This window comes from Vulpes vulpes, chromosome 9, assembly GCF_048418805.1.
Source record: "Vulpes vulpes isolate BD-2025 chromosome 9, VulVul3, whole genome shotgun sequence".
Lineage (NCBI taxonomy): Eukaryota > Metazoa > Chordata > Mammalia > Carnivora > Canidae > Vulpes > Vulpes vulpes.
The window spans coordinates 103,331,720-103,356,075 of NC_132788.1; the positions used below are offsets into that span (position 1 = coordinate 103,331,720).

At 40.7% G+C, this 24,356-nt stretch overlaps 1 protein-coding gene and 1 pseudogene across 14 annotated transcripts; one reads left to right on the forward strand and one right to left on the reverse strand.

Annotated features, from left to right (window-relative positions):
- Window positions 1–221: 221 nt before the first annotated feature.
- Window positions 222–8,530, forward strand: LOC112909715 (large ribosomal subunit protein eL15-like; annotated as a pseudogene).
- Window positions 8,531–11,446: 2,916 nt separating this feature from the next.
- ZNF846 (zinc finger protein 846) lies at window positions 11,447–24,136 on the reverse strand. 14 transcript variants are annotated; one of them, XM_025985754.2, is made up of 8 exons: window positions 23,716–24,136; window positions 22,598–22,742; window positions 20,640–20,860; window positions 20,113–20,198; window positions 19,166–19,292; window positions 18,363–18,446; window positions 14,187–14,269; window positions 11,447–13,689 (listed from the first exon to the last, which is right to left on the reverse strand). In XM_025985754.2, exons 3-8 carry the CDS (start codon window positions 20,668–20,670, stop codon window positions 12,661–12,663), a joined length of 1,440 nt encoding a protein of 479 aa, XP_025841539.1. In that variant the 5' UTR covers window positions 20,671–20,860; window positions 22,598–22,742; window positions 23,716–24,136; the 3' UTR covers window positions 11,447–12,660. The 14 variants fall into 14 exon arrangements, with proteins under 14 accessions (XP_025841539.1, XP_025841544.1, XP_025841546.1 ...); XM_025985759.2 differs by having other exon boundaries at window positions 20,647–20,860; window positions 23,652–24,121; XM_025985761.2 differs by having other exon boundaries at window positions 11,447–13,530; window positions 23,652–24,121.
- Window positions 24,137–24,356: the final 220 nt, after the last annotated feature.

Below are 24,356 nucleotides of genomic sequence, written 5' to 3' on the forward strand. Positions count from 1 at the left end.
CCCACACCCCCGCCAGTTTTCTTGTAATTGACTTCTAGTTTCATAGCATTGTAGTTGGAAAAGAAGATGCCTGATAGGATTTTAATCTATTTAAATTCACTAAGACTTGTTTTATGGCTGACATATCTATCCTGGAGAATGTTCCATGTGTGTTTGAATAATATGTTTTGTTGCTTTCGGATGGAATATTCTGTGTATATCTTAAGTATATTTGGTTTAACATGTCGATTAAGGTCAGTTTGTCTAGATATCTAGATATTTTGTGTCTAGATACCTATTGATTAAAGTAGGATGCTGAAGTCCTCTAATATTATTGTATTGCTATATATTTAGGTCTGTTAATATTTGCTTTATATGTTTAGGTGCTTTTATGTTGGGTGAATACATATTAACAAATGTCCTATCCTCTTGCTGATTGAACCTTTTATCATTTTGTAGTGGCCTTTGTTTCGTGTTACAGTCTTTGTATTAAAGTCTATTTTGTCTGATTATGCTACCCCAGGTTTCTTTTGGTTTCTTTTTGCATGGAATATCTTTTTCCATCTGTTTTATGCCAGTCTTGACCTATCAATAAGCAGTGTTGTAGTTGAACTATTATACTTTCTCTGTATGTATTTATTTATTTTTAAATAGGCTCCACACCGAGCATGGAACCCAACTTGGGGCTTGAATTCCCAACCCTGACATCAAGACCTGAACTGAGATCAACTTGGATGCTTAACCGACTGAGCCATTCAGGTCCCCCTGTGTTTTTTATTCAAATGCATGGCCCATTTTTTCAGCCTTTTTTCTATAAAATAAGCATTTGAAACTTTGGCTATCTCTGTTGCTAGAGCTGAATCTCTAACAAAGTTTGCATAATTAGTAATTGTTACTTTTTAATTATAAATATTTAATTTGCGCGACTTCCCTGTCTCTGGCCACCTCTCCGAGTCATGGAACCTCGCCCAGGAGCGCTCCCCATTAAAGCACTCTCGAACCTAAAAAAAAAAAAAAAAAAAAAAAAAAAATAAATAAATAAATAAATATTTAATTTGCACTACAGTGTGTACTTTGACATCAGTTTTTTCAAAATAGATTTCCACCATATGTTGTATTTTTAATGTTTTTGTTATTTTTTTTAATATTTTATTTATTTTTTCATGAGAGACACAGAGAGAGAGGCAGAGACACAGGCAGAGGGAGAAGCAGACTCCATGCAGGGAGCCCGACAGGGGAGTCGATCCCAGGACTCCAGGATCATTCCCTGGGCTGAAGGCAGGCACTAAATCACTGAGCCACCCAGGGATCCCCTCTCCTATATTTCTCAACCTGATTTCTTAAACTTTTAAAAACATAGAGCTGTCATTTAAACACTCTGGATCCTAAATAAAATTCTCATTTTGAAATACAGGCACTTAGGTAGTAAAAATAGGACATATGTTCCTGTATATCTTTCACCCACCTTTCCATAAGGTTAATATCTTAAGTAACCATAGTATAATTACTGAAACTAGGAAATTAACATTGATAAAGTACTATCAACTAATCTCCAAACCTTAAACTTTGTTTTGTTTGGCCTGTTTTGGAGCTGTGATGTATTCAGAATCACACATTGCACTAATACTGATAATTTTTAAATCCACAATAACAATCCTTATCATATAGTAGAGTCATTTAGTCCATTTATTTGTAATGTAATTACTGATATATGGATTTAATTCAGTTATCAACTGTATGCTTTTCATTTGTCTTATTTTTGTTTTGTTTTTTTTCTTTGAATTCCAATATTTCCTCTTATTTTTCCTCTTGGTATCTAAAATTTATACACTGCATTATATTGAAAGCTTTGTAGTTTAGAATCTTAATTGGAGGCACCTGGCTGGTTCAGTCAATAGAGCATGCGACTCTTGACCTTGGGATAGTGAATTTGAACCCCACATTGGATGTAGAGATTACTTAAGAAAAAAAAAAGTTGGGCAGCTTGGGTGGCTCAGCGATTTAGCACCACCTTCAGCACAAGACATGATCCTGGAGACCCAGGATGGAGTCCCACATCAGGCTCCCTGCATGGAGCCTGCTTCTCCCTCTGCCTGTGTCTCTGCCTCACTCTCTCTGTGTCTCTCATGAGTAAATAAATAAAATCTTTTTTTTAAAATTTTTTTATTTATTTATGATAGTCACAGAGAGAGAGAGAGAGGCAGAGACATACGCAGAGGGAGAAGCAGGCTCCATGCACCGGGAGCCCGACGTGGGATTTGATCCCGGGTCCCCAGGATCGCGCCCTGGGCCAAAAGCAGGCGCCAAACTGCTGCGCCACCCAGGGATCCCTAAATAAAATCTTTTTAAAAAAAGTTAAAAGTCTTAATCAAAAAATAAAGTAAAATAACGAGTCTTAATCAGTATCTTTCTTTTAAAGCATAAAAGAATTTAGAATTCAGTAATTCTGATCAACTACCTTCTGAAATATACACTAGATACAGGACTTATAGACAAGTCCAGAATCACACAAGTAAAACATAATAGTAACCACAAACCTGTGGACACACCCATTAGGAAACAAACTGTTAAATAGGCAAACATAATGGAAAGTCCCCTAGACATAGACATTGAAACCCAGAGACATACTATGACATATGAAGAATGGCTTCAAATGATTTGTACTTCTTTTCATTGAGGTGATGTTTCTGTGCCCTCCCTCTTTGTTCCTTGGCTGACCTTCACATTTTCCACGGACTTGTAACATAGGTATACCCTCTCCAACAAAATGTGACCATCGACATAAATGTAAAATGTTACTCACAGGAGCTTGATTTGAGTACCTTCAAGTGGGCAGGGAATCCAGTGCACAGTCTTGCTGGATTTGGGTCCCCAAACAATGAGCCATGTAGGCACCAAGGTCTGTCCTGCTGCCCAACCAAGACAGGGAAGATAATTCATCACCCTGCCTACCTCTGAGGATAGTACCAAGCCCTTACCAGGTAGTAAGCTTGACTAGGGAACCCAGGCAGCTTCAGAGCCCATCCTATAGCCTTGCTTGGGCAGAGAACCAAGCCAGCATCTCTATACCACTGTTAGTAGCTCCCCCAACTTCAGAGCTCAGGCAGTGGACTTGCCCAAAGACAGACATTGTTAGCAATCCCATCTGCCCAAGGACACTACCAGCAAACAATCCAGAAAGTTAAACTGACATGACTGGTAAAGAATGATCTCTACCAAAGTGAACCTGTAAATCCTGAAAGAGGAGACCACTTACTGAGAATGTGCAGATACCCATGTAAGTAATCAAGGATCATGAAAAAAATCAAGTAAACGTGACACTGCCAAAGAAAACTGGTAAAGCTCTGAAAACTGACCTTAAAGAAGTGAAATTTATAAATTGTCAGACAAAATATTCCTATTAAAGAAGTTTAGTGAACTGCAAGAACACACATATAACTAAACAAATTTAGGAAAACAATGCATGGATAAAATGAGAAGTTTGGTTGTTTTTTTTTTTTTTAAGATATTTATTTATTCATGAGCAACAGAGAGAGAGAGGCAGAGACACAGGCCAAGGAAGAAGCAGACTCCATGCAGGGAGCCCGATGTGGGACTCAATCCCAGGTCTCCAGGATCATGCCTTGGGCCAAAACCAGGCGCTAACCTGCTAAGCCACCCAGGCTGCCCTGGTTGTTTTTGATAGTTTTTATTTCTTTGTCAAACGGAAGGATGTCAGGCTGGATCAGTTAGCAGAGCATGTGACTGTTGATCTCAGAGTCATGAGTTTGAGCCCCATGTTAGGTGTAGAGATTTTTTTTTTTTTTTTGAGATTACTTAACTTTAAAAGAAAATAACCACACAAATCCTAGAGGTGAAAAATAAAATTAATGAACTGAAGAATACAATAGAAAACGTTGAAAAGCAGATTTGACCATGCAGAAGAATGAATCTGTGTCCTAGAAGACTGGACAGTTGAAAGTATCCAGTCAAAGCAGCAAAAAAGAAAAAGGAATGAAAAAGAACAAAGAAGGCCTATAGGACTTAATAGAACATGATCAAAAGAAACAATATCTGCATTATGGGAAATCCAGAAGAAGAATATTTAAAGCAAGGATGGTTAAAACCCCAGAGAGAAATGGGCATCCAGATCCATGAGACCCATAGGACGCCCCCTAGGTTGAATGTGAATAGGGCTACAGCAAGACACATAATTGACAAAAGTCAAAGACAAAGAATTTTGAAAGTGGCAAAAAAGATAATTCATACAAGGGAACTCCCATAAAATGATGGGTGGATTTCTCAACAGAAATTTTTCAGGCCGGGACACCTGGGTGGCTTAGTGGTTGAGCGTCTGCCTTCAGCTCAGGGCATGATCCCAGGGTTCTGAGATGAGTCCTGCATCAAGCTCCCCATAAGGAGCCTGCTTCTGTCTCTGCCTCTTTATGTCTCTGATGAATAAAAAAAATCTTTTTTAAAGAAAGAAAAGAAATTTTTCAGGCCAGGAGTGAATGGAATGACATATTCAAAATACTGAAAGAAAACCATGTTGAAAGAATTAAACTGTCAACCACGACTTTTATCTATACCTGGCAAACCTGTCCTTCAGAAAGGAAGGAAAGATAAAGACTCCTTTGACCAATCAAATGCTGTGAGAATTCATCACCACTAGACCTGACTTACAAAAAATACTAAAGGGAGTTCTTTGAGTGGAAGTAAAAGGACACTGATTAACATCAGAAAAACATAAGGTAGCGTAAAACTCACTGGTAACAGTAGATACGTACTCAAAGTTGGATTCTGTAACATGGTAATGGTAGTGGATGATTCACAACTCCAATTTAGAAGTTAAAAAACAAACAGTAAAAATATCCATAAGTATAATAATATGTTATTCTACATATAGTATATGTCTAAAAAGACACGTAAGCTGTAACATCATTAACCTGAAATGTGAGAGGGAGAAGTAAGAGTATAAAATTTAGGAATGCTACTGAAGTCATTTGTAGTTTTAAGATAATGTTAAAATTTTAAGATATTTTATGTAAGCGTCATAGTAACCACATGGAGAAAAAAAAGCCTGTAGTAAAAGTTGTGATAGGGGCACCTGGCTGGCTCAGTTGGTAGAGCATACAACTCTTGATCTCAGGTTCTAAGTTTGAGCCCTACATTGATAAAGAAGCCAGAAACTAATACCAGAAGACACCAGAGAAAAACAACAGTACAACAGCAGGATAAAAACAAGGAGTAAAGAGTCAACAAAAGGGATCCCTGGGTGGCTCAGTGGTTTGGCGCCTGCCTTTGGCCCAGGGCGCGATCCTGGAGACCCGGGATCGAATCCCACATCGGGCTCCCGGTGCATGGAGCCTGCTTCTCCCTCTGCCTATGTCTCTGCCTCTCTCTCTGTGTGACTATCATAAAAAATAAATAAATAAATAAAAATAAATAAAAATAAAATGTATACCTTTAAGTGAAAAAAAAAATCCAAACTTGCAACAATAGAAAAAAGGAAGAATAAATTTGGCACGCTTATTTCATGGAACACACTATTACAAGAAAATCAGGGACGCCTGGGTGGCTTAGCAGTTGAGCGTCACCTTTGGCCCAGAGCATGATCCTGGAGTCCTGGGATCGAGTCCCGTATCAGGCTCCCTGCAGGGAGCCTGCTTCTCCCTCTGCCTGTGTCTCTGCCTCTCTCTCTCTGTCTCTCATGAATAAATAAAATCTTAAAAAAAGAAAAAATCGATAGTGTACATGTCTGTATTAGCTTTCTATTCTTGCCACAAATTTAGTGGCTTGAAACAATCCTCATTTATTACTTCAGTTTCTGTAGGCCAGAAGTGTTGGCATGGCTTAGCCAGGATTTTGCAAGGCAGAAACCAGGGAATGGCCCAGTCTGCATTCTTATCTAGAGGCTCAAATAGTAAAGGATGTGCTTCCAATTTTCCTCCAATTGTTGGCAGAATTTGTTGTGATTGTAGAATTCTTGGCAGCTTTTTAAAGATTTTATTTATTTTTTATTTTTTATTTATTTATTTTTTTATTCATTCATTCATTCATTCATTCATTCATTCATTTGACAGAAAGAGAGTGAGGGCACACAACCAGAGGGAGAAGCAGAAGGAAAAGAAAAAAGCAGGCTCCACACTGAGCAGGAAGCCCACCTCGGGGCTAGATTCAGGACCCTCCTGGGATCATGACCTGAGCTGAAGGCAGATGCTTAACCAACTGAGCAGCCCAGGCACCCCTCTTTTTAATTACTTTTTAAAGATTATAGTGGATATCATGTTTAAATTTGGCACAATCCATAGGTATAACTATATATGAGACACAGTATTAAGACTATGAAGCTTTTCGATTAGTGCATTTTAGCAAATGTTAATGTAAAAGTTATGTTGAAGAGGCACGAAAGCCAATCAGTGTCCCTTTTTCTTCCATAATTTTTTAAGTATATAGATATTATCACATAGTTGTTATACATATGATTATTAAATGTTTAATTATATAAGCTTTTATATAAAAGCCTTCCATGGTGGCCCTTGGTGGTGCTCTAGTGATGTTGCCAGGCCAGTGGATCAGTCTGAGGATAACCACTCTGTGCTTTCCACTTTCCAGGAAGCCTTCACTGTGCCTCTTTTAGTGTATGCCACTTATCCCTAGATGCTTCCATGACTTCTCATCCAGTAGGACATTTTGTTATTAATGTTGATTGGGGACCTCTCATACACCCAGTCATAGTAACTATACAAAGCATAAATCTGGGGTCAGTCTCTTATCACAATTTAGGTTGGAAAACCACAGAAGAATGTGCAGATACCGCAAAAGGCAGTAATGGTCCAAGTGCAAGTGCACCAAACAGGTCACCCTGTGCCAATTGGTTTGTGCAGAAGCCTTAAATTATAAAGGTGATTGGATAATAACACAGGGTAATGCCATTGAAAGTTTGTTACTACAGTCCCAAGAGAAGGGGGCACACCAGGTAATGCAGGATCATATAGAGAAGCACCGGTTCAGTCAGGGGGCAGAAAACAGGAGTGAGGGCAGAGCATAGGTCAGAGCTGTGTTGGAATTTCCTCAGGAAAAGCAAGGCAGTGCAGGGTAAAGCTAAATACTGTGCAGTTTGAGTAATTCCAGTGGGCTCTGGATCATAGGAGTTGTTGGCTACCTAGCCCTAGGTTGATTTAGGGCAGGAGAAATGCTGGATTAGTGTGTGAGGGTTAAGATAAAGAAGGTGGGGCAGCCCCAGTGGCCCAGCAGTTTAGCGCCCACCTTCTGCCTGGGGTATGATCCTGGAGACCCGGGATCGAGTCCCACATCGGGCTCCCTACATGGGGCCTGCTTCTCCCTCTGCCTGTGTCTCCTCTGCCTCTCTGTGTCTGTCATAAATAAAAATAAAATCTTAAAAAAAAAAAAAAAGATAAAGAAGGTGGTTGAAGTATGAGCTCTGGAGTAGCTGGTTTGCATATGAAAGGTGAACTTCGAAAGAAGTTATTTACTATCTTAAGAATTAGCTAGTCTTTGGGCATCTGGGTGGCTCAGTTGGTTAAGTGTCTGCCTTTGGAAAATCTGTTAATATTTTCTTTTAAACATAAAAAATACTTTTGTTTTAGAGACGGAGTTTTCCAGCTGGTGTTTCTTGATTTGTGCTCTAAATTTCCAGGTTCTGGGCACCTGGGTGGCTCAATCCGTAAGCATCTGCCTCAGCTTAGGTCATGATCTCAGGGTCCTGGGATCGAGCCTCACATCAGGCCCCCTGCTCAGTGAGGAGCCTGCTTCTCCCTCTTCCCTGCCCCTATTCTCTATCCCTCTCTCTCTCAAAAAAAATCTTTAAAAAGCTAGTCCTGCCTTTGTCTGGCAGCAGCCATCAGCTGAAAGGCAAGCCAAGAGGGGCACTTAGAAGTACATCCAGGAGCTATGGAGGAAGAAGCAGTCCAATGTAATGCACTTTCTTCTCAGGGTGCACAGCTGGCAGTACTGCCAGCTATATGCACTTCATAGGGCACCCCCCCAACACCCACCCAACCCAGCCCAATGCTGCATACCCAGGATGCAGACTGGGGTACAAGGCCAAGTAAGCTTATGTCATATACTGGATTCGTGTGTGATGTAGTGGCCACAAATGCCCAGTTCCTAAGAGTACAGCCTACAGCAAGCCTGTCCATCATGGTGTTAACCAGCTAGTTTGCCCACACACCTTCAGTCTGTTGCAGAGGAGGAAGCTGGATGCCCCTGGGGTTGAGTCTTGAATTTTTACTCGGTTGATGAAGATTCCACATACAAATTCTTTGAGGTTATCCTCATTGATCATTCCATAAAGCTATCAGAAGAAATCCTGACACTCAGTGGGTCACCAAACCAGTTCGCAAGCACAGGGAAATGGGAGGGCTGACATATGCAGGCTGCAAAAGCCATGGCCTTGGAAAGGGTCACAAGTTCCACCACACTATTAGCGATTCTCACCAGGCAGCATGGAGAGGACACAATGTTTTCCAGCTCCACAGTTACCACTAATATAAGTAATGTTTATAAAATTTTTGCCTATTATTAGGTTAAAAAAAAAAAAAGAATTAGCTAGTCCTGGGAGGGGTAGTCTCTCCAGGCAGCAAGACCTCAAAGATGTTAAAGCAATATAATACACAGAAAACTTAAGTCGAAAGAAAGAAAGAAAGAAAGAAAGAAAGAAAGAAAGAAAGAAAGAAAGAAAGAAAGAAAGAAAGAAAGAAAGAAAGAAAGAAAGAAAAGAAAGGAAGGAAGGAAGGAAGGAAGGAAAGAAAGAAAGAAAGAAAGAAAGAAAGAAAGAAAGAAAGAAAGAAAGAAAAGAGAAAGAAAGAAAGAAAGAAAGAAAGAAAGAAAGAAAGAAAGGAAAGAAAGAAAAGAAAGAAAACTTAAGTCATGATTAATACAATGGTTAAACCAATGTCCAAACACAGTGGTTTCCTCTAGGATGGAAGATGATTCAAGATGGAAAAGATTCACATGGGTAAGGTAATCTTCCATTTCTTTATCTGGAAGGTAGATACCTATGGACACACTATTTTGTAGTTTATTAGCAGCACTTATCCATTTTCACACAATTATCTGTATGTATGCTAGAATTATAAAATTTAAGAATGGGGAAAAAAAAAAAAAAAGGAGTGCCTGGGTGACTCAGTCAGTTAAGCATCTGACTTCAGCTCAGATCATAATATCAAGGTCCTGGGATCAAGCCCCATGTTGGGCTCTGCACTCAGCAGGCAGTCAGTCGGCTGGTCTCTCTTCCTCTCCTGCCTCTCCCTGTTCATGCTCTTTCACTGTATTTCTTTTACCAGAATGGGGGGAGGGGATCACAAAACAGCACTAAAATAATGTAGTAGAGGTGGGGTGCCTGGCTGGCTCAGGAGAGCATGCAACTCTTGATCTTAGGGTCTTGAGTTTGAGCCCCACATTGCAGAGTAGAGTTTACTTTAAAAAAAAAAAAAAAAGGAGGGGGAGGAGGAAAAGCAGAAGAGTCAAAGAGATGGTAGTATGAGACTTGAACTGATATTGCTGACCTTCAAGAAGGAAAAAAGATCCACGCAGAAAGGAAAGCAGAAGCCATCCAGAAGCTGGAAAAAGGAAACAGATTCACCCCCTTGAGCCTCCAGGGAGAAATATGGTCCTATTAACATCTTGATTTTAGTTGACTGAGACCCTTTTCATACAGATTGTGAGGTCAAAGAGAAGTACCAATCTTTATTTAGGATGGGGCAAGGTAAAAAATGATGAACAATCTATATATTTCTCAGAAATCTATTCCAAGAAGACTCTGGCACACCCTGTTCTATAAAGCCAGCTTTTGAAAGGTCCCCAATACCTTTGATGGTTAAATCCCATCCTCATTCAACTCACCCAATCAGCATTTGGTATAGTTGACTAGTCACTGATCCTTGCCTTGGATTCATGGCCACCAGTCTTTTTTTTTTTTTTTTTTTTTTAAGATTTTATTTATTTATTCATACGAGACACACACAGAGAGAGAGAGAGGCAGAGACACAGGCAGAGGGAGAAGCAGGCTCCATGCAGGGAACCCGACATAGGACTCGATCCTGGGTCTCCAGGATTGTGCCCTGGGCTTAAGGTGGCGCTAAACCGCTGAGCCACCAGGGCTGCCCAATGGCCACCAGTCTTTATTCCTATTTCATGGGCCATGACTTCTCAATTCACTTGTTAGTCCCTCCCATAACTCCAACTGCTAAAGTTGAGTCCCAGGGCTTGCCAATCCAAAGATGAAATTATTTAATCAGATGGTTTTAAGTGATTATGAAATACAAGTGCTGGGCCTGATAAGCTTTTTCTTCTCATGTACCATGAAGTCTACCCACAAGCAGTCTAATGGCTGGTGCCACCATACTATGAAGGGAAAGCATCTCTGTATTTTTCAGCTGTTCCATATTTGTCTGTGGCTTTTGTCCTCATAGTATACAATGTATCACCTAAACTCCAGGAATGTATCTAACATCCAGAAAGGAAGGAATGAAGAGCAATCCTTGAAGAGAAAAAGCCATTGGAGAAAAAGCCCCTTCCCCCCTTTTTTTAGATTTTGAGAGAGCAAGCACAAGCAAGGGGAGTGGCAGAAGGAGAGGGAGAAGCAGACTCCCGCTGGGCATGGACCCTGACAGGTGCTCAATCCTAGGACGCTGGGATCATGACCTGAGCCAAAGGCATATGTTTAACTGACTTGAGCCATCCAGGCACCTCAAGAAGGCTGTCCCCTTTTTGTAGCATTCCCAGAATACACACCAATGACTTCTGCCTACTTCTTCTTATTAGCCAGGACTATGAAATATATTCTTCCCATAAACCTAAGGAAACCTGAAGTAGGAATGGTTGTGTTGTTTTTTTAAACTATATACCTGGCAATAATCTGGATTCTATTTATAAGGAACCAAAGGACAAGGAATATTGAGATGACTAGATACTACTTACCATACAAAGCCAGCATTTTATGACCCACTTGCAAATACACTAGAGAGCATTAACCAAAAACAGAAAATGCTCTTACATTGCCAGGACACCTGGGTGGCTCAGTCAGTTGAGTGTCCAACTCTTGGTTTCAACTCCAGTAATGATCTCATGGCCGCAGTCAGCAGGTAGTCTGCTTGAAAGCTTCTCTCCCTCTGTCCCTCCCCTAGCTCATGTGCACACATTTGCAGTCTCTCAAAATAAATGACTTTTTAAAAAAATGCTCTTATATTGCCAATTAAACTTCCATATATCTCATATAATTCAATGAAGACATATATGTATATATGTCTATATACATAGACATAGGGAATATGTGTGTGTGTATATATATATATGGAAATGGAAGTCTTTAGAGCTGAACCATAATGAAATTCCATTATATGAAATAATTTTGCAGAACTTCTATTTAGTGTCTTTAAAAGCAACTAAAACTTTGTAATACAAAATTACCACAGAAAATAAAAATGCTAGGTGCTTTCCTTGAGAATGACACACAGAAAGGCAATTGCATTTATGTCATTTATTTCATTATGACTCCAGGAAGAATTCTCTTGTGTACAGTGATTGAAGAATAGTACCTGAAAGCTTCCCCCAAATTCCTCTCATTCATACTTTGTTCCTCCAGTATTTTAGAGTCTCTTACGGGATATGTGTTACGAAAAATCATTCCCACATTTTTACATTCATTCAGCTTCTTTCCAGGGTGGCTTTTCACATGTAGTGTAAGATTTATAAGATGGATACACCATTTCCCATGTACCCTACAGCCACTATTTCTCTCCAGTGTGGATTATTACTAAAGGTCAAAAGCCAAGTAATAGATACACACACAGACACAAAGGCATTACCATTATTTCTAACATTCTTAACATTTTCTGCCTAAGATTACCAAAGAATGTTAACATCTAGGGCTAAGTATCGTACCATCATAGGGTTTCTCTTCATTGTGTTGTGACTTATTAACACCTGAAAATTTTTCAGCATATCTTACATTCATGAGTCTCCTTGCATATGAAGCAGTCAGGAATCTCTAAAACCTTTCCTGAAGCTATCCCATATTTCTGAGATGTATAGAAATCTCTCCACTGTTTTTTTAAATGTTGATTCTTAAAAGATACAAGAAACAACTGCGGATCTTCCTGGGTCCTTTACATATGTATGGTTTTATACCATCTGAAGTCTCATGTGAACATTAAGGCCTTGGCACTAAGGTTTTACCACATTTCTTAAGTACAGATGATTCATCGCTAGTGTGAGTTATGTGCTATCAAAGCATGTGGTCATATTTTAAGGCTATAGATAATTCTTACCTTCACATCACTTTTACAGTAACTTCTTACCTATTTATAAGTAATCTCTATGTCCAGCATGAGGCTCAAACTCACAACCCTGAGATCAAGCTTTACCAACTGAGCCAGCCAGGCACTCCTGACTTTTACAGTAATTTTGATATGTAAAATTAATGTTAGAGCAACAACAAAAAGGTTCTCCCACATACCTTGTAACTGGAAAGTTCTCTCAAGTATTGAGTTCTTAAGCATTCTTTAAGGTATGAACAATTACTGCTCTCATATGCATTATATGAATGGGAATTCTGGCCCAGGAAGTTCCTACCTATTAAGGATGAAAAATGAGTAAAGCTTTCTCACACATTCTTTACTTTCATAAGGTACTTTATCCAGATGAGGTTAGATATGAACACTGAAGTCTGAAAAACATTTACAGGTTCTTTTCACATGCCTTAGTTCTTAAATGTTTAGCAAGTGCCGAAGATTGAGTGAAGGTTTTCCCACATTCCTTACATTCGTATGGTTTCTCTCCAGTGTGAGTTCGCATGTGAATACTAAGGCATGTGGAGTATCTAAAGGCTTTCCCACATTCTTTACATTTGTACGGCTTTTCTCCAGTATGTGTTCGCATGTGCATGTTAAGATTTGTAGAACGAGCAAAAGCTTTCCCACATTCTTTACATGCATAGGCCTTCTCTCCAGTATGAGTTCTTAAATGTGTGGTCAGGCCTGATGACTGAGTGAAAGCTTTCCCACATTGCTTGCATTCATATGGCTTCTCTCCAGTGTGTGTCCTTACATGCTGATTGAGCATCGAAGAATTATTAAAGGCTTTCCCACATTCCTTACATACATAGGGTTTCTCTCCAGTGTGTGTTCGCACGTGTAAGACAAGTCCTGAGGAACGAGTAAAAGTTTTCCCACACTCCTTACATACATATGGCTTTTCTCCACTGTGAATTCTTATGTGTTTTGTAAGGTATGAAGAATGAATAAAAGCTTTTCCACATTCCTTACATTCATATGGTTTTTCTCCCGTGTGAATTCGCATGTGTAAAATAAGTCCTGTGGATCGAGTAAAGGCTTTCCCACATTCTTTACATTCATATGGTTTTTCTCCAGTGTGGTGTCTCATGTGTACCTTCAGGGATGACTGATTAACAAAAGTTCTCTGATAATCTTTGCATTCACACACTTTCTCTTGTATCTGAATTTTCTTGCGTCCAGTAAGATTTGAAAGCTGACCAAAGGCTTTATCATGTCGAACAGTCTCAGAAGTTTTCTCCCCAACAGGGATTTCCTTGGGCAAAGTACAAATAAAGTTCTTTTTAACGGCTTTTCCATTCTGATTACCCTTAGAAGTTTTCTGTCGAATGTGAGTTGTAAAGGAGTGTCCACTAAATGCTCTTTCACAGATGTTAGAGCCATATCGTTTCACTCCAGCACTGCTTCTCTCCTGCTGATTAAGGTTTAAATGATAACTAAAGACTCTGCACTCACTATAACAGAATTTCTCCCCCATCACAACTTTTATGCATTGGAAACATCATAATTGAAGTGTTTTTTCCATTTCCATTTAAGTGTACAGACTTCCTGCTCTTCCTGAGTTATTTTAAGTAGAATAAACAGACTCTGAGGCTAAGCCCCTGAATCATATTCTACTTTCACAGAGTATCCTCTGGTAATTATTCATACTGAATCATTTAAAACCTGTATTATTCTGACTAAATCCCCAGTGCATAAAAAAACTGGACATCTGAGTTATATTTATGTGGATCTCTGAGGAGAAACAGGTTTGAAGTAGGTTTAGAGTGCTCCTCAAATTCTTGATATTCAAAGAATCTCTTCACAGATTCTGCTTTCTTTGGGTAAATGGCATTTATTTTATATAATTCGCATGGATTTTGTGCTTCTGGTCCTGATGTGGAAGAAAGGAATTACTTTTGGAGATCTTACCAATTTTATTTCATCTGATGTTTTTTCCAAAGAAATATCCTGAAGTGGTATGGAACCTTTGGTTTTGAGTTGCAATTCCAATTCTGAAAAAAAAGTGGAAAATTTAGTTTGGGAGAAAATTCCTGGGATAAAGTTGTTTAAAAGCATAGAGAATGACACCACAAAATATGATGGAGTAGGGAACTCCAGGACTCTTTCCCACCAGAAAACAACAAGCTCACAAAAACTATCAAAATCAACTATTACAGAACTTTAGAATCTAGTCAAAAATGTACAACCACCAAGGGAACACTTAACAGAAGAAAGAAGCAGCTTTAGTTCACCAAGAGAGAGCTGAGGCATTTTAATTACTCACCTACCATCCCCACTCTTCAGATCAGCTGCAGCTGTTTAGACAACAAGTGGTATCTTTGAGTAAGTTATAAGTACTAAAAAGAGCACTATGGGCTTTGTTCTCAAAGAATTGCCACCGTGTGTTTGCATCTGTCTGCAGCTTCCTCAAGGGATGTGCCTTATATCAGCCAACTCAGAGAGTTCCCAACAAGACAGCATCTCAGACAACTACTGATGAAAGTGTCTAAAGGCAAGGCACCTGAGTGGCTCAGTCTGTTAAGTGTCCACCTTCAGCTCAGGTCATGATCTTGGTGTCCTGAGATCAGGCCCAGCATTGGACTCCCTGCTCAACAGGGAGTCTGCTTCTCCTTCTGCCCTCCCCACCGCTTGTGTGCTCTCTCTCCCTGTCTCTCTCTCAAATAAACAAAATCTGAAAAAAGGGGAGGGAAGGGGGAGGGAAGGGGGAGGGAAGGGGGAGGGAAGGGAAGGGAAGGGAAGGGAAGGGAAGGGAAGGGAAGGGAAGGGAAGGGGAAAGGAAAAGAAAAAAGAAAAGAAAAGAAAGAAAAGAAAAAAAGAAAAGAAAAAAAAAGAAACAATAAAGTCTGAAGGCAAAGTATTGCTTACCACAGTCCAAGGAAAAGGAAAGTATCTGAGACAAACAAAAGACACCCTGAAAAGCCTTAGAAGGAACAGACTGGGAAGGTTGATATGTCCATAAATAGGGCTTTTAAAACCTCAAATGGCAACTGGGTGGCTCAGTGGTTGAACATCTGCCTTTGGCTCAGGTCGTGAACCCAGGATCCTGGGATCGAGACCTGCTTCTCCCTCTGCCTATGTCTCTGCCTCTCTGTGTGTCTCTCACGAATAAATAAATACAATCTTTAAAATAATAATAATAATAAAACCTCAGGAAGTCCACAAGCATGCCCAGGGCTAGATGCATGCTCAGAAAGGCTGGAGAGGACCCAAAGCTTTCACCTCTGGCTGACCTTCAGCATCCACTCCAATAGGAATGGAAGGCTAAAGAAGAGCTGTAGGTGGCCTAGCTAAACACTGAAGGAGTGGCTCAACACACGGCCAATTAACAAAAACTAAAAGAATACCTTTAGTTTTCTTTTCTTGGCTCCAGGTATTTAAGGAAATTCTGTCACTCTAAGGTGACCACTAAATTAACAGAACAAATTTCAGGGACTGCACTAAAAAAGAATGCAGAACACACAACATTTATTTATTTATTTTTAAAGATTTTATTTATTTATTCATGACAGACAGAGAGGCAGAGACACAGGCAGAGGGAGAGGGAAAGAAGCAGGCTTCATGCAGGGAGCCCAACGTGGGACTCAATCCCGGGTCTCCAGGATCACACCCCAGGGCTGAAGGCGGCACCAAACTGCTGGCACCAAGACTTCCCTACAAAAATAATTTAAAAGACAAAACAAACACCAACAATACAAAACAAGCAGCAACAGCAAACTCAGGGAGAAGTGAATCAGATTTTTTAATTGCCACATTATGATATCTAAAATTTACATTTCCAACTAAAATATATGAGGTATGCAAAGGAACAATAAAAAAAATACAAATTATTCCTGAAAGCCAAGGCATTGGACTTACTAATAACTTTGAATTAATTTGTTTCAACACACCCAAGTTGCTAACAGAAACCATGAACAAAGACCTAAAGAAAACTAAAAGAATTATGTCTCACTAAAGAGATTGTCAATAAGAGACAGAAATTACAAAAAAGAACCAAATAAAATTCTGGAGCTGAAAAGTACAGTATCAAGAATGAGTGGTACTGGAAAAAGGATAGACATACACAGAACAGAATCCAGAATAAAAAACCCATACATCTAGAATCAATATATTCTCGACAGGTGTGCCAGGATCATTCAATGGGGAAAGAACAGTCTCTTCAACACACAGTGCTAGGATAACTGGATATCTTTATGCAGAAGAATCAAGCTGGACCCCTACCTCACACCATATATACAAATTCACTCAAAGCAGGTCAAAAACCTAATGTAAAGGCTAAATGTATAAACTCTTAGAAGAAAACAAGGGGGTAAATCTTCAGAACCTGGGATTTGACAATGTCCAATCTTTTTATCTTATTCTTAGATATGACATCAAAAGCACCAAAAAAAAAAAAAAAAAAAAAAACAAAGATAAATTGGACCCCACTGCAATTAAAAATGTGTATCAGGGACGCCTGGGTGACTCAGTGGTTGAGTGTCTGCCTTTGGCTTAGGGCATGATCCTGGAGTCCCAGGATCGAGTCCCACATCAGGCTCTTTTCAAGGAGCCTGCATCTTCCACTGCCTCTATCTCTGCATCTCTCTGTGTCTCTCATGAATAAATAAAGTCTTTTAAAAAAAATGTAAATCAAAGAACACTATCAAAAAAGCAAAAGGATAACCCCAGAAATGGAAGAAAATATTTGCAAATCATCCATACGATACAGGTCCACTATTAGAGTACAAAAAGAATTAATATGCTTCAACAACAACAAAACAAACAACCCAAGGTTCAACATGGACAAAGAACTTGAATTGGTGTTTCTCCAAAGACACAGAAATGGTCCATAAGCACACAAAAAGTGTCCAACATCATTTCTTTTAAGGAAATACACATCAAAATCACAATAAGATACCACTTCATACCTATTAGGATGGTTACTATCAAAAAAAAAAAAAAGGAAAGGAGAGAAGGCAAGAGGGAGAAAGAAAGGAAGGAAGAACTGATGGCAAGGAGTAACTGCTACACTGCTGGAAGGAATATAGTATAGGCTCTGCGTAAAATAGTTTGGTAATCCTTAACAAGTTAAACATAAAATGACCATATGCCCCCACAATTCTACTTCTAGGTAAGTTAACAGTTATGAAATTGAACTCTGTATGATTCTATTTGATATCTACAGAATAGGCAAACTTGTAAATCAGAAAGTAGATTAGTGGTTGCAGGGAGTAGGGGGAAGGCTGAATGGAGGCTGATTGCTTAGTGGTTACAGGGTTTCAAGTGATGAAAATATTTTGGAACTAAAAGGAGATAATGGTTGCACAACACTGTGAATGTACTCAAAACCAATATATCATACTCCCTAAAATGATTAATTCTTGTGTACTTTATCTCAAAAAAAAAAAAAGCATAATGGCACATACATGTCTGAATATGCTGAAACACGATAAAAAGGTTGAAACAAAAGGGAAGTTGCACTACACAGAGTATGGCTGTATTAGCAGTCTGGCAATGATAAGGGTATGGTGTCAAAATTTTAGGCAATCTACAAAGCTTAATATTCTGGAAACCTAAGGCTGATAGTACACAAAAAACACTGACAGAATCAGGAAAACAAGATAGAAAGTACTGTAAAATAAGCTGTCTGCAAGTAATGAAATTTTCAATTGAGTCAGAACAGATCTTTCTGGGAGAACAGGAAAAAGTTGAGATCAATGGAAATTTAAAGATATAAGGAGCTGAAGGTTCCTCAGCAAACTCAGAAACCAAATGGCTTCAGGCTTCTCAGAAAAAAAGAGTATTTCTTTGAAAGTTTGCCAAGTGAGGGATCCCTGGGTGGCACAGCGGTTTGGTGCCTGCCTTTGGCCCAGGGCGCGATCCTGGAGACCCGGGATCGAATCCCATATCAGGCTCCCAGTGCATGGAGCCTGCTTCTCCCTCTGCCTTTGTCTCTGCCTCTCTCTCTCTCTGTGACTATCATAAAATAAATAAAAATTTAAAAATTTAAAAAAAAAAAAAAGAAAGTTTGCCAAGTGGCATTTCCAAATGTACTGCACCTTTCCCAGACTAGCATCGCTCGTCACAAAACTTTATTCATGAACTTACCCTGCAGAACTCCTCTCCCTCCTGTCCTCAGCTCTTCTGCTACTTCCATTGTAGAGTTGAGATCAGGGTGGCATGATTCATATCCTGCTTACAGGAAAAATATATAAAGAGGACCTTGCACGACACAAAATGCAGTCTTTGGGTAGGAACCAACATTTTAGCTTCAGAGTTTCTTTAGACACTGAAGTCTCACCCCACAAACAGCAAAATAATCACACAAAATTTTAAATCAATGCAATAAGACTATTCTAAAAGGAACAAAAATATAAGTATATTCTTTCTCTGTGCCCTCAAATGACTAGAGAGCTCTAACACCTGAAAATCATGTCCAGCCTCACACACATTTAAAGTCTTAAAGTTTGGGGTACTTGGGTGGCTCAGTTAGTTAAGTGTCTGCTTTTGGCTCAGGTCATGATCCTGGAGTCCAGGGACTGAGCCCCACAGTGGGCTCCCTGCTCAGTAGGAGTCTGCTCTCCCTCTCCATCTGCACCCCCCCACCCCAGCTCATGTTCTCTCTTGCACGTGCACACACACGCATGTGCCCTCTCTCTCTCTCCCAACTAAATAAATAAAATCTTTAAAAAGAAAGAAAGTCTGCCTGTCTTAGGTTTTCAGTCCCTAAAAGGAATAAAGTCATTTATTTAGACAGATCTTCATTTTCACAGGGAACCTTCTAGATCGTAAGGCACCTGAGGCCAGGGATTGTCTGTCTTGTTTGCCACAGTATTCTCATTTGACAATAGAGATACTTAAGAAACATTCATTTCATAAAGGGCTCAGTGAAAAAATTATGCCAGCCCTACCTAGAGTAATGAGATTCTGGTAGTTCTCCAACATCACATCTCTGTAGAGATCTCTCTGTGCTTGATCCAACAAAGTCCACTCCTCCTGGGTAAAGTCCACAGCCACATCCTCGAAGGTCACTAAGTGCTAAATAATCAAATACATGGCGGCTTCAGCTAACTACCATCTTCTTTGAGGTTCTCAGGAAGATGTATGAGGGACTGAGGAAGGTAGACTAGAAGCCTACAGTACCCCTGGGCCCAGACCTCTTCTTTCTAGCTACAGATGCTGCCTGGTGCTTATAGCCACTCACATGGACTTACCAGCATTACTGACACATGACTAAACTTCTGTTACCACAACCTTACTATGGGTTCTTCTTGCTTTATTCCTCCTCTATTTACTGGCTGCAGTTAGCACTGAACACAACACTAAAGTCTACTAACAGATGAATTATTTCCATGGTAACACACACATTCCAGGAGATTAGACACTTTCATATCATTTCTCAATATCTATCATAACGCTCAGCAAAATGATAAGCCAACAAAAGCATGACTAAAGATCAGAAAGAATGAATATTGAGATAAAAGAATCATTTCCGGGGATCCCTGGGTGGCTCAGCGGTTTGGTGCCTGCCTTTGGCCCAGGGCGCGATCCTGGGAGTCCCAGGATCGAGTCCGGCATCGAGCTCCCAGCATGGGGCCTGCTTCTCCCTCCTCCTGTGTCTCTGCCTCTCATTTTCTCTCTCCCTCTCTATGTCTATCATAAATAAATAAACCTTTAAAAAAATCATTTCCAGTGTAATCTCTATATATTCTGAGATGGCATGAGTCCTGGAGAAATTGACTTGGGACTCATTCCTTAAGCAGGGCCATTAATTGCTTTCAGAAGCCTGGGGACATTACAAGGAGATATGGCTACCCGACAAATAAGCCTGACATTTGAAGGTCAACTTTCCACTTACCTGAGAAGAATCCTTAAGTAACCCAGCCACCATCCTTGCCTCAATTTTTCCCTCATGAAGACAGAAAGGGTCCCAAGAAAGATGACCTCAGAGAGAAGAAAACCATGAACTCTGAAGCCAATCCAATTCCAATAATCACATGTTGATAAGCTATCCCACACCACGCACAGAACATATCACACACTAATTTCATAAACTGATAAAGTGCTCTGAGTTACCTGGAGCAAGAAAATTGTTTTCTGGATCTTGCTACCCATGAGGACCTGGTTATATATTCCATCTCAGAGTTACACAAATTACAGTACAGAGAGGCAGAGCTGTATGACACAACAGAATTCACGAACATGTTACCCCCTCAAAAAGCACACACAGCTTCTTGTATCCCAAATCCCAGGAACCTGATTTACACATGCTCTGCTCATTTCTGTTGTTCTTATATGGCCCACTGCATGGTCACTCAGCCCCTAAGCACTGGATCTGCCATTTGTGAAGGAACTATACAAAAAGAAGCATCAACAAGGACTCACCACACACCTGATTCACATCAAGGGCTGCCATCCTGTGAGTTTGAGAGTAAAAGTTTCCAGAATATTCCAGTTCTTGCTCAGAAGACCAGAGAAGCTTTTGAGTTTAAATTAAGAGGCTGATCTCAATTTCTCTTGGAGTGTCTGGGTAACTGGTTCACAATATCCATCATTAAGCAACAGACATTTTTCCTCAGTCATCAGACATCACTCTTTAGCCATCTCTGTGCAGATGAAACATGTGACAGCCATTTTAAAAACTGTCTACTATCCTGCCATGCAAATATTAATACCAACCTCTGTTTACTGAGCACTGTTAGTAGTTCTACATATATGAACTCCTTTAGTTGTCCTAACATCCCTCCAAATTGGGTATTAATAACTGACATTTAATAATTGAGAAAATGGAGGTTCACACAGGATTAAAAACTGGCTCAAATCACTAGTAGGGAAAAGAAAGCCAGGCAGACACATGTTGGTATGGCAAGAGCCTTATCTCTTGTAGTAGCTCTTACTCCTGAGATGACCAGAATTCAGTCCACATCCTCTGCTAGGCATAATGGAGATGAAAAATACAAAAGGTTTTATGAAGTAAGAAGTCCCCTGAGTACCGCCTGCTGGAGCTTGGTTGCATTTGGAACCTTTGCCTCCCTTTGTCTCATTCCTTCATTCAGTTAGCAAATATTAGTAAGGGCCTTCCTCTTGCCAGGCCAGGTACTCGGCAATGAAGAGGGAACAGTTCTTAGGGATCTCACAGTTCAACTGGACAATGCAGGTAAGAAACAGGTAAATTAATTATCAGTTGGTGATGAGCGGTAAAAAGAATCAATCCCATTAAAGTATAACGAATATCACACATACACAAATATATTCACAATATAAAGATAAGACTGGTTAAAGATAGGATAAAGACAGAATAGAGAAATAATCAGAGGACTGTGATAAGTGATAACTCACTTAAAAAGTAAGTGTCCGGGACACCTGGGTGGCTCAGCAGTTGAGCATCTGCCTTCGGCTCAGGGTGTGATCCCACAGTCCCGGGATCGATCGAGTCTCACACTGGGCTCCCTGCATGGAGCCTGCTTCTCCCTCTATGTCTCTGCCTGCCTCTCTCTCTGTGTCTCTCATGAATAAATAAATAAAATCTTTTTTTTTTTTAATTTTTATTTATTTATGATAGTCACACACAGAGAGAGAGAGAGAGGCAGAGACACAGGCAGAGGGAGAAGCAGGCTCCATGCACCGGGAGCCTGACGTGGGATTCGATCCCGGGTCTCCAGGATCGCGCCCTGGGCCAAAGGCAGGCGCCAAACCGCTGCGCCACCCAGGGATCCCAATAAAATCTTAAAAAAAAAAAAAAAAAGTAAGTTTCCAGGGCCAGCCCAGGTGGCTCAGCAGTTTAGCACTGCATTCAGCCCAGAGCATGATCCTGGAGACCCAGGATTGAGTCCCACGTCAGGCTCCCTGCAGGGAGCCTGCTTCTCCCTCTGCCTGTGTCTCTCATGATTTTAAAATCTTAAAAAAAAAAAAAAGTGTCCAAATTTTGACCCAAAGATATCCAAATTTGAGTATCATAATTTTAGAAAAACTCAAAAAACATTTCTCATGTTAGCTACTCCAACAGCATCTGAATGTCAGGTTTTTTTATGTTAAAACTGAAGGCTTTCTATATTACCTCACAGTTAACTACAAAAACTAGTATACAAGTATATCGTGCATCTTTTCACCCTTTCTTACTACTGATCAATTCTACTTTCTTCCAAGAAGTATTGGTTTTTATTTTTAGTCATCCTTTCAGTACATTTCCTTCTACTTCTATAATTCTTGCTCAACCTCATGAAGTAGCAGAGTTTCATTTCTTGAACTTCTTTTCTTGAATTACAACCATACATACAACTAAGGAAGGCGATCACTGAATAAAAATCTCAATGAAGTATTAAGAAATGAACAGCACCGGGCACCTGGGTGGCTCAGTGGTTGAGAGTCTGCCTTCGGCTCCAGTCATGATGCTGGGGTCCTTGGGATGGAGTCCTGCATCAGGCTCCCCAGAGGGAGCCTGCTTCTCCCTCTGCCTGTGTCTCTGCATCTCTCACGAATGAATAAAATCTTAAACAAAGAAATGAACAGCCCCATAAATCATCATTCAGGTTGAGAAATAGAATATTTCCAAATTCAGCATCTTAGACATCTTGTCTCTTCTCCAAATCACTAACTCCATGCCTCCCAACTGCAACCACTATCCTGACGTTTAACACTCTAGAGCATTATGCGTATTTTTGAATTTTAAAGAAAGAATATCAAACAGCATGCGTTCTCTTGTGTCTGGCTTCTTTCACTTGACATTGTGTTTGTGACATTCATCCAAGTTGCATCTGTGTTCCTTCCTTTTGCTAATAAAGAGTATGCCACAAAAAATATATGCCACCATTCATCCACTTGTCCCTTAATCCACTTTGGGTTATTTCCAATTTAGGGATATTTCAAATCATGTTACAAATTAGCGTTTATATTCAGTTGGTGGACATGTCCGTGCATAGGATGAACAGATCGTATTTAACTGATACTCTCTTTAAAAAGTGTTTCCACTAGCAGTGTATGCACATCTCAACCAACACTTGGCACTGCCACTCTTTTTAGTATTACTTTAGGTCACTCAGTGTGTGCGGTAGCACCACACTGTGGTTTCTATTTGTGGTTGGTAATGATATGAAGCATCTTTTCATATATTTATTGTCCATTTGTCTTTTTTTTTTTTTTGAAGAGCCTATCCAAATTTCTGGTTCATTTTTCACTTTGGGTATTCATTTGTAGGCGTTATTACATAATTCCTTTGTTGTTACATGTGAGACAATAAACCAAATACTAAAGATCGAGTATCCGGCCTGCAAGTTTTTTTAATCTTACTTTCGAAGGGTTTATCATACACACTTAAATATACACATGGAGGGGGATATAGAAAGGGGTACACCACGCATGCAAAATGCTAACAAACGGTCAACGGGCAACAAGATACACCTGAACAAGTCCTCGAACGTCAGTAACGGGCGCCCAGGGCCAGAGCACTTCGTCCAGCGCTCACCAGAACGCCGCGCCGTCTCCAGGTCGGGGAGGAGAGGGCACTGCGGCCGTTCCCACCACTGCGTCCACGCTTCTCCTCTGGAGAAAGGGCAGCACAGAGTTCGTTCTGGCAGCTTTTGAAGAGGGGCTCGGGCGGAGAGAAAGGCCCTGCCTCCACCGGGGGCCCCGCCACGGCCCCGACTCCCAGCCGCGCGGGCGGAGGCGCAAGAGCCTCTCGGGGGGAACCCGGGCGGCCGCAGCCGCTGGGGCGTCGTGTGCCGACGGGAAGACGCGCCCCGAGTCCGAGCAAGCCACGGAAGTTCGAACCCGCGGGGGTGAGCGCCGAGCGGAGGCCGACAGAGCGGACAACCCCCCTCCCACGCAGGGCGCAGCGGGAAGTGAAACGGTATCCGTCGAGCACTTCCGCTTCCGGTTTCCGCCACGAGGTCAGCGTAAGGGGCGGGGCCTCAGGAGCATCCGGGTCGGGCTGGGGGTGGCGGCCGCCTCTTCCGGACGCCAGGGGAGGCCGCTGGCCCTGGGCGCGGGGGCCCGAGTTGGAAGAGTGACGGAGGCGGTGGGCGGGGTTTGCCGCCAGGTTCCGGGTCAAGGGAGCTCATCAAACGCTTTTCTACAAGTCTTTCTCCTTGTTGGTTCAGCCTCGCT

Bases quoted from the DNA above. Each gene is read 5' to 3' on its own strand.
- ZNF846 (XM_025985754.2), bottom strand. From the start codon at position 20,670: ATGGCAGCCCTTGATGTGAATCAGGTGTGTG. The intron at 18,447-19,165 runs GTAGGGCTGGCA...TCCTGTAAGCAG, and splicing joins CCAGAATCTCATTACTCTAG to GATATGAATCATGCCACCCT. The intron at 13,690-14,186 runs GTAAGATCTCCA...AACCTTAATCAG, and splicing joins CATCAGATGAAATAAAATTG to CAGGAGAGAAGCAGTGCTGG.